Source organism: Lutra lutra, chromosome 1, assembly GCF_902655055.1.
Source record: "Lutra lutra chromosome 1, mLutLut1.2, whole genome shotgun sequence".
Taxonomy (NCBI): Eukaryota; Metazoa; Chordata; class Mammalia; order Carnivora; family Mustelidae; genus Lutra; species Lutra lutra.
This window is the reverse complement of record NC_062278.1, coordinates 69,261,111-69,275,250: the sequence shown is the minus strand read 5'-3', so window position 1 is coordinate 69,275,250 and position 14,140 is coordinate 69,261,111. Positions and strand designations below refer to the sequence as shown.

General features: G+C 37.1%; 1 protein-coding gene across 2 annotated transcripts in view; it reads right to left on the bottom strand.

Annotated features, from left to right (window-relative positions):
- The window catches only part of RASA2 (RAS p21 protein activator 2), a 125,520-nt gene that overhangs the window by 9,859 nt on the left and 101,521 nt on the right, over positions 1-14,140 (bottom strand). The window contains exons 18-19 of one of the 2 annotated variants that reach the window (XM_047726514.1): positions 9,662-9,735; positions 9,022-9,131 (exon numbers count right to left, since the gene is read on the bottom strand). In XM_047726514.1, the coding sequence (XP_047582470.1) occupies positions 9,022-9,131; positions 9,662-9,735 (184 nt within the window). The remainder of the gene's footprint in view (positions 1-9,021; positions 9,132-9,661; positions 9,736-14,140) is intronic. The other variant, XM_047726520.1, reaches the window with a different exon arrangement.

Genomic DNA, 14,140 nt, shown 5'->3' with positions numbered 1-14,140 from the left:
CAGAGAGGTTAACCTAAAATATCTATTAAGTCCAGCTGCTGGTTTAAAATCTAAAATTTGTGTAATTCAAGCAGATGTGATGTACAATTTTTTAGAAAAAATAAAGTGACTTAATTCAACTATCATACATTTAATGTCTAGTATATACCAGAGAGTCTTCTAACCACCTGGGATACAGCAGTAAACAGAAAATATAAGGCCCCTAATGAAGTCTGCATTTAGGTCTGGAAAGACTTACAAAAGACAAGTGTTAGGTAGAGATAAATGCTATAATGAAAATAACCTAAGGTGATATAAATAGAAAGTAGCTGGGAAGTTACTTTAAACTGGATGGTTAGGGAAAACTTTTCTCAGGAAACAACATTTAAATCCCACAAATACAAATCCTAAGTGAATGAGAAAATAAAAGACTATGAGCAGTCTCCTGGAGACAGACAAGATCAAATTTATGGCAGCGGGGGAGAGAGGAGAGTAAACTGAAGGAAGCCACAGCCCAAATTACATGTAGGAAAAGACATCTGCAGAAGTGGGAGTAGTTAGAAGAGGGTTTCAAGCCAGTCACTGGACACAGAAAGCTGGGTATTGGGGACACAAGGACACACACACACTCAGACATACATCAGGATGATTAACAGGTAAGCTGCATCTGGAAGAGCTCCCCCTCCCTCAGCTTGTACTAAGCAGCAGTCAACAAAGGTTTATATCCCAGGCTAAGCAGTGATGTTCCTACTGGGGTTGCATAGCAATGCCATGTCACAGGTAGTTGCTAACCCTTGGGAGGGAAGGAAAACAGCCACACCAGAAGACAAGAAGCAGCCTTGCCCCTCAGCAGTTTGTCCTGTACCTCCCTCACAATCACTGGCGGTGAGCTACTGAACACTCAAGCAGGTGAACAGACTGTAAAAACACAAAGATGAACAAATCACCAAAAAGATCACCAAATGATGAGGGAAATCAGCACCCTGAAAGAGGGACACAGATAAAACAAAGAGAATAACATCTGTGGAAATGAGGAATACAATAAAATACCTCTGGGTACTGATCTACATGGAGCAGCACCACAGAGATTCCAGAGAATTTGGTAATTTTGCAGGAAGTTTCTATCTTTAGATTTAATACACAATCACATACCCTAGAACTGCTATATTTGTTCATTCTGGGCAAGTTATAACATAACATATGTAGAGAAAGTATATCGCTCCCAGGCATATGTCAAAAGAGTTAACTTTACAGTTACTAGTGTTAACTGAAACGAATTGCAAGGTGATTACTAAAATAGAAGACTATACTGATGACTTTCCAAAAATACCGTAAAAAAGGAGAAAGAAACAAAAGGACAAAGAAACAAAGTTTACAAAGTTAAGAGCCATGATGGATGGATGTATAAGTTTCAATACCTAATAAGAATTCCAGAAACAGAACAGAGTGTTTAGGAGAAAATTACCCATGAAAATGTCCCAGAGATTAAAAACAAACAAACAAACAAACAAAAACAAAACAAACAAAAAAAACCCTCCAGCCTGAAAGAATCCAAGAAGTGCTGAGCAGCATGGAAGGAAAAAGTCCGTAATCTCACACTGGGCAGTAAAATATTAGAACTTGAAGGCTAAAGAAATTCCTAAGAGTTACTAGGGAGAAGAATCAAGACACAATCAGCCTGACATCAAAATTTTCACCAGCAACAATTGAAACCAGCAAACCATCTTCAAAGTTCTCAGGGAAAGTGATTTTAAATCCAGTTATCATTCAAGAATAAGGGTAAAATAGACTTTTTTAAGAAAATATGCATGGACTCAGAAAATTTATCAGCCATAAGCCTACTGAAATAATTCCTTAAGGAAGCACTCTTGCAAAATAAATAATAAATGCAGGAAAAGGCAAATATGTAAGAAATAGCGCTGGGCAAAGAAATCAGCAAAACTGACAAAATGGATAGAAAATTATGAAAGTATAATGTAAAAAAGGCAAAAATAAAAGGGAACGTAGTCTTACAGAGCCACATGACTTCATTAAGGGAGATGCCTGGGAAAATAACAAACTGAAAGCATCCTATTATTCTTTTCCTAATTGAATGGGGACTTTGATTAACTGCAGACATTAAGATAAACATACAACAAATGTATTGTTGTTCTCCTGTATGCAATCTGTCCTCTGTTCTTCTGCTTTTGAGATGTTCTGTATCTCTCTGGTTTAATTGCTGTATGTCTAAGTGTGATTTTCATTGTATTTATCACACTTGGAGGTCACTGACCTTCTTAGATTTGTAAAATAATGCTTTTCACCACATTTGAGGCCATTATTTCTTTAAGTATTTTTTTCCGCTCTACTCTTTTTCTCTACTCTCCTTCTGACACCAACCTTGTCAGACTGTCTGATATTGTTCCAAAAGCCACTGAGGTTCTATTGTTTCTTCCTTTTTCTTTTTTTTCTCTCCCAGCCTTTTTTCTCTGTGTTTCCAGACTGGATAATTTCTACTAATCTACCTTCAAGTTCCCTGAACTTCTCTTTAATATTTCAATTGAAATACTGCACTTCTAGATTTCCATTTGATTCCTTTTAATAGTTTATAATGTTTCTTTTACTGAAATCCTTCTTTATTCATGACTGTTTTTAACATTAAGTACTTGTAATACCTTTAAAATTCATGTCTGCAATTCCAACATGAAAATTACATAGGGGTCTACTTCTACTGACTACTTTTTCTCTTGACTATGTGTCCTGTTCTATTGTTTCTGCTCAAGCTTGTTAATGTTTCATTGTATACTGGACATAATGAATGACATTACGTAGAGACTGGATTCAGTTACCTTACCTTAAACAGTTATATTAATTGATCACTCTGAGACCTGGCTTTATACTTTATTCTTAATCTTAGAACAACCTTTACTGCTGAGCCACTGCCTTTTTGCTATTTCAATGAAAACCCCAGGGTGTTCATTAAGCCCTTCTAAAATTCCAAAATGTTTCTCCTGGGGAGAAAAGAAACTGAAATTTCTGTTCACCATTTTAAATCCTTCCTGTTACTGCTTTTCAGCAGCTTCTTTGAAATTCCCTTGCATAAGCAGTTGAAGAGTCAGCCAAGGATTTCTGGGGAGTTCATATACAGATTGGAAGGCTCATCCTCTTTTTCCTCAATTTCCACCTCTTCTGGCAGCCTTGAACTATATCTTCTAACACCTCAAACCAGTAAAACTGTGGCTTCCTACTTGAATTTCAGCCATCTCACACAGTACAGGCTAGGAGTGCCTCAGAGAGAGAAAAGGTATACAGTAATATATTCCAACATGTTTCCCATTTTTGAGGGTCAAATCCTTCAGAGTTGTCTTATATATTCTTCCAGGTTAACTGTTTTCTATGAAAGAATTAGTTTAATACCGACATACTTCATTTTATTGTGTGATGCTTTATTGCACTTCACAGATACTGTGGTTTTTATAAATTGAAGGTCTGTGGCAATCCTGCATCAAGCAAGTCTATTGGTACCATTTTTCCAAGAGCATTTGCTCTTTTTGTGTCTGTGTCACATTTTGGTAATTCTCCTAATATTTCAAACTTTCCCAGTATTATTATATCTGTTATGGTGATCAGTGATCTTTTATATTACTACTGTAATTCTTCTAGGGTGCCTTATACTATGCCCATATAAGACAGCAAACCTAACTGATAAATGTTATGCGTATTCTGAATGTTCCACCAAACACCCATTCTCCCATGTGTCTCCCTACTCCTTGGTCCTCCCTGTTCTCTGAGACACAATACTGTAATCGGGCTAATTAATAACCCGACAATGGCCTGTAAGTGTTCAAGTCAAAGGGAGAGTTGTACATCTCACTTTAAATCAAAAGCTAGAAATTACTAAGCTTAGTGAGGAAGGAATGCTGAAAGCCAAGATAGGCCGAAAGCTAGGCTGCATAAGAAAAGTTTGAAGCTAGCAGAAAAAGAAGAAAAGAAGCTATTTCCATAACACAAAAGTACAGAGTGAAGCAGCAAGTGCTGATTTAGAAGCTACAGCAAGTTATTCAGAAGATCTAGCTAAGATAATTGATAAAGGTGGCAAGACTAAACAACAGATATTCCACGTACATTGCAAGAAGATGTCATCTAGGACTTTCACAGCTAGAGAGAAGTCAATACCTGGCTTCAAGGTTTCAAAGTCTCAAAGGACAGGCTCTCTTGTTAGGAACAAATGTAGCTGACTTTAAATTGAAGCCAATGCTTATTTACTATTCTAAAAATCTTAGGGCCCTTAAAAATTATGCGGAATCTACTCTGCCTGTGCTCTCTAACTGGAACAAAGCCTGGATGATAGCACATCTGTTTACAACATAGTATAGCATATATTTCAGACTTACTGCTCAGGAAAAGACATTCCTTTCAAAATATTAAGGCTCCTAAAATGCACCTGGTCACCCAAGTGCTCTGCTGAGGATATACAATGAGATTAATTTCATGCCGGCTAATACAACTCCATTCGGTAGCCCATGGGTCAAGGAGTAATTCTGACTTTTAAGTCTTAATACTTAACATTTCTTAAGGCTATGGCTGCCACAGATGGTGGATCCTCTGATGGATCTGAGCAACATAAATTGTAACCTTCTGGAAAGGATTTACCATTCTAGATGCCATTAAGAACATTTGTGATTTGTAAGAAGAGGTCAAAATATCAACATTAACAGGAGTCTGGAAGAAAGGTGATTCCAGCCCTCACTGATAACTTTGAAAGGTTTAAGACCTCAGTGCAGGAAGTAACTGCAGATGTGCTGGAAGGAATACGAGAACTAGAGTTAGAAGTGGAGCCTGATGATGTGACTGACCTATTGTAATTTCAAGATAAAACTTCAATGGATGAGGAGTCTTATTATGGATGAGCAAAGAAAGTAGCTTCTTGAAATGGAATCTATTCTTGTGAAGACGCTGTGAAGACTGGTGAAATGATAAACCAAGACTTAGAATATTATCTAAACTTAATTGATAAAGCAATGGAAGAGTTTGAGAGGAATGACTCCAATTTTGAAAGAAGTTCTACTGTCTGTAAAATGCTATCAAAGAGCATCACATGCTCTTGAAAAATCATTCATGAAAGAAGAGTCAATTGATGTAGCAAATTTCACAGTTGTCTTATTTTATGAAATTGCCACAGCTACCCAACCTTCAGCAATCACCACCCTGAGTAGCCAGCAGCCAAACAAGCCAAGACCTTCCACCAGCAAAAAGATTACAACTTGCTGATAACTCAGAAGATGGTTCACTTTTTTTTTTTTAGCAATGAAGTATTTTTTTTTTTAAGATTTTATTTATTTGACAGAGAGAGAGAGATCACAAGTAGGCAGAGAGGCAGGCAGAGAGAGAGAGAGAGGAGGAAGCAGGCTCCCTGCTGAGCAGAGAGCCTGATGTGGGGCTCGATCCCAGGACCCTGAGATCATGACCTGAGCCGAAGGCAGAGGCTTTAACCCACTGAGCCATCCAGGCGCCCCAATAAAGTATATTAAATTAAGGTATGTACATTGTCTTTTTTAGACATAATGCTATTGCACACTTAATAGATAGCAGGAGAGCATAAAGAGAACTTTTATACACACCGGGAAGCCAAAAAATTCATTTGATTCATCTGTTAATTAGCTTTATTGCTATGGTCTGGAACCAAACCCACCAAATCTCTGGGTTATGGCTATACACGTTCCTTCACTATAGAGAACGCATGGGTCCGTTTTCAAAAAGGCAACTTCACCATTGTAGTTGTGTAAGCTCAAATCCTTGGAGTTACCCTTGCCTTGCCTTTCTCTCACTCTTAGTATCTGATCCTTTAGCAAAACACCTGAGTACTATCTTTAAAAAAGATCCAGAACGTGAAGGGTGCCTCTTGATTCAGAATCCTAGTGTCCAGTAAGAGGCAGAGCAAAAGACCCAATGGTTTAGAGCCATTTATAGAAAATCTGGGAGACATGCTTTCAGACACCAAAGTCACATAGCAAATGTAGCAAGAGATTTAACTAGGAGTCTTGGCTATCCAGAAATAGCAAGGAAACAGGAAGTAAGCAAAACATTTGCTTGAACAATCAGAGAATCCAAAACCCATGCATTTCCTCCATAGACGAAAGTCCTTAAGTCTTCCATAAGAGCATCTTAATGCACAATTTTAACAAACACAATACCTGTATCCTCATTCACAGTATATTTTAGTGAAAAATTGAGCTGGGTGATGAAGGTGGGTGTGAGATGTTACCTTATGGTTCGCTGACAGCACAAGAAATTTAAAGTAACAGCCTGAATATAAAGGGGATAGAGAAAAACTGTATAAAGCAAACACAGGAACATAAAAGCACAGCAGTCCAAGGCATTTAGCTGGGGAGTAAACAGCTGCACACACCCATAAGCAGCCCTGAAAACACCACTAAACCAAAGCACTACATAATAAGTAATATTATCCATGACAACCCCAAGTCATCTAGAAAATGGTAACTTACGTTCAATGAATTCTTTTTTAGAAGACAGGGAAGCATGTAATACATTTTGGAAAAAATCCATCAAAATAGTTAAAACAAAAACCATGGATGCTTAAAACTGTAGGCTTTGATAAGTAATCCTGAAACTTCATATAATAGAGCTTATTCCTCCAATGTCATTCCAGTAGGTTAAATTCCTTAAGGCCTGAAAACAATGTAATTTCTAATGTGCCTTTTTTATACTTAGAGCAGCCTAATCACTCTATAGAATTTTATCCTCATAAGATCACTAGCTAAAACAGAGGTTCTTAAAAACGGCAGATGAATTTTGGATCTACAAACTCACTGAAATTATATGCAAAATTTTGTGTCTAGTTTGTTTGTACACTCTTCTGGAGGAAAAAGGCCAGAGCTATCACCTGATTCTTAATGTTCTAAGCCAAAAAAGACTTTAGAATACTAGCTTAGATTAGAAAATACTTTAAATGAGGAAAAAACAGCTAATTTATTCATGGAGAATGACTAACTTACATTTTATTTCAAGGTACTATTAATGTAAACATAATTAGTATATTATGACAGCTACTTTTTTAAAGCTGCTATATATGTGAAAGCATTTATATAGTGTTCAATATAAGCTATGACTTCTAAAATACTCAAAATATATTTAGCTTAAAAAATGCTTGCCTGGGGGACGCCTGGGTGGCTCAGTTGGTTAAGCAGCTGCCTTCGGCTCAGGTCATGATCCCAGCGTCCTGGGATCGAGTCCCACATTGGGCTCCTTGCTCAGCAGGGAGCCTGCTTCTCCCTCTGCCTCTGCCTGCCACTCTGTCTGCCTGTGCTCACTCTCTCTCCCTCTCTCTCTCTGACAAATAAATAAATAAAATCTTAAAAAAAAAAAATGCTTGCCTGGAAGGTAAAGAATGTAGCCTATTGTTCTTTTGTCATCTGACTACATAACAAATTATCTGGGTGCCTAAAAATAAAATGACTTTGATTTCTTATATCTTACTAATACATTTGGCTATATGTAGTCATTTTGGTAGAGCCATAATAAGGAATTATGAAACAATTTTTCTTCTCACTCTATTCTTCAAAAATCTCCACTGAAACATTCTACTTAGTTGAATCTACATTCTCTTGAAAGCACCCAATGGCTGGTGTTTGCTATCATTTCAGAATTTACAGCAGAAGCTCTCTTTAGCAGATCTTTACCTAACAGAGCTAGTGGATTAACTGAGGCTCTCCATGTACACTGTGAAACATAACAAATGATGCTCACAGGATGCTGAATGCTTGTGGTTACTAGGTTTCTATCTGTTAAGCCTGCCTCCTTTTGTTTCTGTTAGCTAGGCTTGTTTTGTTTACCAGCTCCATTGGGTTTGTTCCCAAACCTAATTATGCAATTTTTCCATGTTATAATAACTTATTTAAATATATGTAAAGTGACAAAATAAATGCCCCCTATTAAGAGGTTTACTATATATCTGAAAATCAGATGAATGTTTTGAGAAGCTTCAAAAGAGGAGATCCAGACCCATATAAATAAAGTTGATTTATATGGGGGTGAGACACCTATAAAAGATTAGGGGTGACTACCATGAAATCTAGTTGGATTCTGTACTGGAATTGCTTTTCAAGTATTTAAGTTCTAGATTCACTTTGGAGAAATCAACCAGAAAATTGATGCATTATGGGTATATTTGCACAAGAAAGACAAAGGGTAAATCCAATCTATAGATCCATACTCAAAGAAAAGATCTTGATTCTCTATCAAAAGATTTAGTAAATAAATATATAAATATTTAAGATACGTATGTACCTTTTTGTCTGTTTTTTTTTTTTCTTTTTGTCTGTTTTTAACTGGTTTTTGCTTTAAGGGAACATCTTTGTGTCCTGATCATTGTGAATATAAGGGATTCTACTAAATGTGATTCATGATTTAGTTATTATGTTCTTGTTAAGATACCAGAAGGAGCTAATGGCCTTCTGTGGATCATGCTTTACCCCAAAGGAATAAACTTAAAATATGGGCATTTTAAGCAGCGTGTCAGTCCACTGAGGGACAAAATGTGCCTTTCTAAATCCCTCAAATCACACTGCAGGAAGATGGCTTTCTTCATCAGAACAACCCACTGTGCTTTCTCAGGAGGCAAATCATTACAATTTCTATCTTGAAGACAGCTTGGCCAACAGTCTAGAATGAATCTGATAACTATATAGGAATCAAAATCTATGGTATGACTATGGGAATTTTTAGCTGATGCTATCCAGCAAATCACTGAAATACTCTAATTTATTAGATATGGATTCTTACCAATTTGGCTCTGAGAATTAAAAGAAACTTCCAAGTTCTAGGTAACTGGAATTTACCAAGGATTTTTTTTAGAAAACAGAGCACGTGTGAGGGAAAAAAATGGAATTTACACGGTGTCGCCTGCCAGGTGTTTACTGCATCCTTAATGTGTTTGCATCACTGTGAGAAACTATACACTGCAGTAATTATTAGTGAAAAGCTTGGCCAGAGTTATACTAAGCAGGAAAAAAAAAAAGCCCCAAAATAAAGCATAAACACAACTACCTGGCTGTTTGTGGTAGGTGAGCTCTCTGCTTGTTAAGCAGAACCACCGTTTCTTGAAATTCTTTTTCCCAATCCGAGTTCTTCCCTGAGCTCTTTTATACATCTCACTGCCAAAACAACAGATAGGAAAATTTAGTTACAAATATTAAAATAGTTCATCCACAACAAAAACTGTTCTTTGACATGAAAGGCCATGTAGGATCATATTAAGTATATGAAAATGTCTTTGTTATCTATAACTTCTGTATTTATTTTGGTCATGCTAAGGGAATAAAGTCTTAATTTAATACTTATAATTGTGCTATTCAGAACTGAAAGGACCAAACTTTAACTAAAGTTCCCCTTTAACTTCCAATGATAACACTGCTTCAAGTCTGAAGAGTGCTGTTACTTTTTCAAAGTACTCTAATATCCATAATCTCATTACAGTTACAAAACTACTCTAGGACTACATGAACAAGGAATCACTCCCATGTGGCATAAAGTTCATAGGACAGTGTGACCTACCTAATGGATGTTACTTAAGCAGTTCTAATACAGAACAAAACCCAGATTTCCTCACTTCCAGACCCATGCTTTTTGTACTCACATAACATCTATACTGACATGACTTTAATCTCTAAATTCATTAAATTACCCTTCTTTCAGGTGCACAGGCTCACTCGTACCACTGGATTCTTTAGTTTCAGTAGATGAAATTTCATCCAAGAACTAAATAGAGAAATGGGCAAAAATTACACTTTGTGATAATATACATCAAAAATTCAGTTTATCTTCAATATCACTGATAATATTATAAAGTTCTTTAAGGAACACATATAATTATAACTTATAAAGCAAAACACATATTTAATTGTAGAGGAAGTCCTAAGTTACACACTGGATAGGTATTCTAAAAAGTTTATTCTCAAGTCACTTAAAACCCAGAATATGTTTCCCTAAAAAATAGCTCAATCTACAGTCCTTAAACTACCATTCTGAAATCTAAAAAGTTCTGAATAAAAAGAGTTGTTTTGCTTTTTGATTGACAGTAAACTCATCTGGGGGCACAACTTAATCTCAACTATCAAAGGCTATCTATAGTCTGTATTTATCTTACTTAGTGTGAATATTTATACATTGTACTCTCTGTGTTTGATTATGGTGTGTTACCTTGGGCCCCATGGGGGTATAATAGGTATATAGCACAGACCTATTATCTTTTAAAACTGAAAAACTGAATTCTGAAATATTTCTGGTCCCAAAGATTTTAGATAAAGGACTGTGAACCTATATTATAGGTCAAGATCACCAAATTATGGCTTAGTGGCCAAATTCAACCTGCAGCCTGCTTTTTTTGCAGGGCCTGTGAGTTAAGAACAGTTTTTATATTTTTAAAGGGCTCCAAGAACAAAAACAAATAAGAATATGGGACAGACCCCTTATGTGGCCAGGAAAGCCTAAAATATTTACTCACTGGCCTTTCACAGAAAAGATTTTGCTGAATTCTATTATGTATGACTGACTGCAGCCCTGAGAGATAGTATTTCATGATTATGACTGAAATGTAATTGGGTTCTCTGGAAGAAAGTGGAAATCTAATCACCATTTATAAACATCCTAGGGAGAATGGGAAGGTGGTGGCTCAAGAAAATTTGGAGTAGCCATCTCTAGCAATGGCAAGCCACTCCTGTGAAGAGCAGTTAGCTTCATGAACATGCTACCTTGACTGGTCAAGAGCTTCCTGGCACATGGCTGTCTCATCACAGGAAAGAGAAATTAGTATTTTAAGGAACAATGCTTGTTCTCAGAGAGGAATTCTATTTTGTCCCATAAATGAACTGCCCTTTGTCTAGCCCCTGCTTTTTCCTTTATACTTTTCTATGTTGTCCCACTTGGGACTAAGAAAAAAAAAAGTACATTCAAATAGCAAAGACACTGAGGCACAAAGGCACAAGTACCTAACCTAAAGTAGAATTCATTTGGAGTCGTATTCTCTCAAGACTGGCTTAAGACTGCCCACTAGAAGCAACACTAAGAATTTTTTCCAATGTTTCCTTCTAGCACATAAGAAAGAAATCTTGGTAAGTGAAGGATTAAGAACAGAGTTTCTTTTGCACTATATTATATGTGGTGATACAGAACAGGTATATAAGGGAACTAAATGGGGCGCCTGGATGGCTGAGTCAGTTAAGCGTCCGACTCTTGATTTTGGCCCAGGTCATAATCTCAGAGATGTGAGGCAGAACTCCTGCTTAAGATTCTCTCTCTCCGGGGCACCTGGGTGGCTCAGTGGGTTAAAGCCTCTGCCTTCCGCTCGGGTCATGATCCCAGGGTCCTGGGACTGAGCCCCACATCGGGCTCTCTGCTCGGCGGGGAGCCTGCTTCCTCCTCTCTCTCTGCCTGCCTCTTTGTCTACTTGTGATCTCTGTCTGTCAAATAAATAAATAAAAATCTTAAAAAAAAAAAAGTACACAACCAACAGACATATCTGCAAAGAAGACATCTGGATGTCCAAAAGACACATGAAAAAGTGCTCAACATCACTCAGCATCAGGGAAATACAAATCAAAACCACAGTGCGATACCACCTCACGCCAGTCAGAATGGCTCAAGTTAACAAGAAACAACATATGTTGGCGAGGATGTGGAGAAAGGGGAACTGTCATATACTGTAGGTGGGAATGCAAACTGGTGTAGCCACTCTGGAAATCAGTAGAGGTTCCTCAAAAAGTAAAAAATAAAGCTAACCTATGACCCAGCAGTTGCACTACTGGGTATTTACCCTAAAGATACAAATGTAGTGATCTGCAGAGGCACATGCACCCCAATGTTTATAGCAGCAATGTCCATAATAGCCAAACTATGGAAAGAACATAGATGTCCATCAACAGATGAATGGATAAAGAAGATGTGGTATATATATATATATATATATATATATATATATACACACACACACACACACACACAATGGAATACTATGCAGCCATCAAAACCCCGAAATCTTGTCATTTGCAATGATGTGGATAGAACTAGAGGGTATTATGCTAAGTGAAATAAGTCAATCAGAGAAAGACAATTATCATATGATCTCTCTGATATGAGGAATTTGAGAGGCAGGGCAGGGTGTTATGGCGGGTAGGGAGGGAAAAAAATGAAACAAGATGGGATCAGGAGAGAGATAAACCATAAGAGACTCTTAATCTCAGGAAACAAACTGAGGGTTGCTGGGGGGTTGGGTTGTAGGGATGGGGTGGCTGGGTTATGGATGTTGGGGAGGGTATGTGCTGTGGTAAGTGTTGTGCACTGTGTAAGACCGATGATTCACAGACCTGTACCCCTGAAGCAAATAATACATTGTATGTTAATTAAAAAATAATAAAAAATTTTTTTAAAAAGCATACAAAGAACTAAACACGTGTCCTATCACATAGGATGGACCAGTTCTTATAGATGGACCATCCACTAATGGCGGGTAAGAGACATACTTGAGTATTTTATTTCTTAGTGTTTGCCTGAAGGCACTGATTTATTTGAAAATTATTTATCATTTATTTATAATTACTGGATTTATTATCTGTTATATTTATAAGGAACTATGGGGTAAATATAATTATAGAAAGTGAAAGAAAGTGGGGCGCCTGGGTGGCTCAGTGGGTTAAAGCCTCTGCCTTTGGCTCAGGTCATGATCTCAGGGTCCTGGGATCAAGCCCCACATTGGGCTCTCTGCTCGCAGGGAACCTGCTTCCTCCTCTCTCTCTCTGCCTGCCTCTCTGCCTACTTGTGATCTCTGTCTGTCAAATAAATAAATAAAATCTTAAAAAAAAAAAAAAGGAAATAAAACATAAAAATTAAGATGAACTACATGGAGGGTGAATACAGGTCCCAATTTGCTCAGGGCGATTCCTGTCTATAGTTGTGGTCCCAACATTATCAATAATACTCATTTTCACTCTTTAAAGTACCCAGGTTTGGACACTAAATTATATGGTCACTCTGTTAATAGAACTATCCATGTTGCCCTTCCTAAAGTCTGTGGAAACAGTACACCAATACAAAATGAGAAACTGGAATTCATAGGCTTTTGCAATTTCTAGCAATATACATATCCAGACTTAGCTAGCAAACAATAAAGAAAACTCTCAGATTAGGACAAAATATCCTATCCTAGTTTAGGAGTCTAGATCCGCATCTAAAACAAGAAATGTACTATGGTGATAGCCCATGAGAATGTGAGTAGGTGACACAGGACAGATCAGGAACAGGCTCAACTCCTGGCACTCTTAAGTATTTTCTTCACTGACATTATCAACTCTACACATTCTGATAGGAAAAAAAAATCAGCTGATACCATAGCCTAGGTCATAAAAAAATGGCAAAACAACCCTCAAACAAAAGACAGTACATTATAGTCTTGCCAACAAAAGTCTGCCTACACTGTCCCACAAATGTTTCAACAATGTCCTACAAATAAAAGGGCAGCTTTTCCTTTGCCTATTCTTTTTAAAGTCTTTCTCCTAAAAAGCCTTCAGTGATTGCCTAAAAAGATTTTAGTTGAACTTGCACTATCCTAGATGAAAAATATTCCAACTGGCTTTTTAAAAAAAATCACCCTTTTTCATTTACTGAATCCCTGTAAGAATTCTAAGCACACACACACAAAAAGTACAGATATATACTTCAACCAAAATATACTCTTGGCAGTTAACTATGAATCAATCATGATACAGAAATTGAGTAAAATCTTTAAAATTTGGCCTTGCGGGGCGCCTGGGTGGCTCAGTGGGTTAAGCCGCTGCCTTCGGCTCAGGTCATGATCCCAGGTCCTGGGTTCGAGCCCCACATCGGGCTTTCTGCTCAGCAGGGAGCCTGCTTCCTCCTCTCTCTCTGCCTGCCTCTCTGCCTACTTGTGATTTCTCTCTGTCAAATAAATAAATAAAATCTTTAAAAAACAAAACAAAACAAAACAAAAATTTGGCCTTGCTAATTTTGATTCATTAAATCAGAATCATGATAAAATACATACAATACAGTATTTCTTCAAGCTAAATTTAGGTGTACTTCAAAGTAACTTTACGAATTTTAGCATTTTATAATAAAACTACATTTTGTTTAGAATGATTCAGAATTAAAG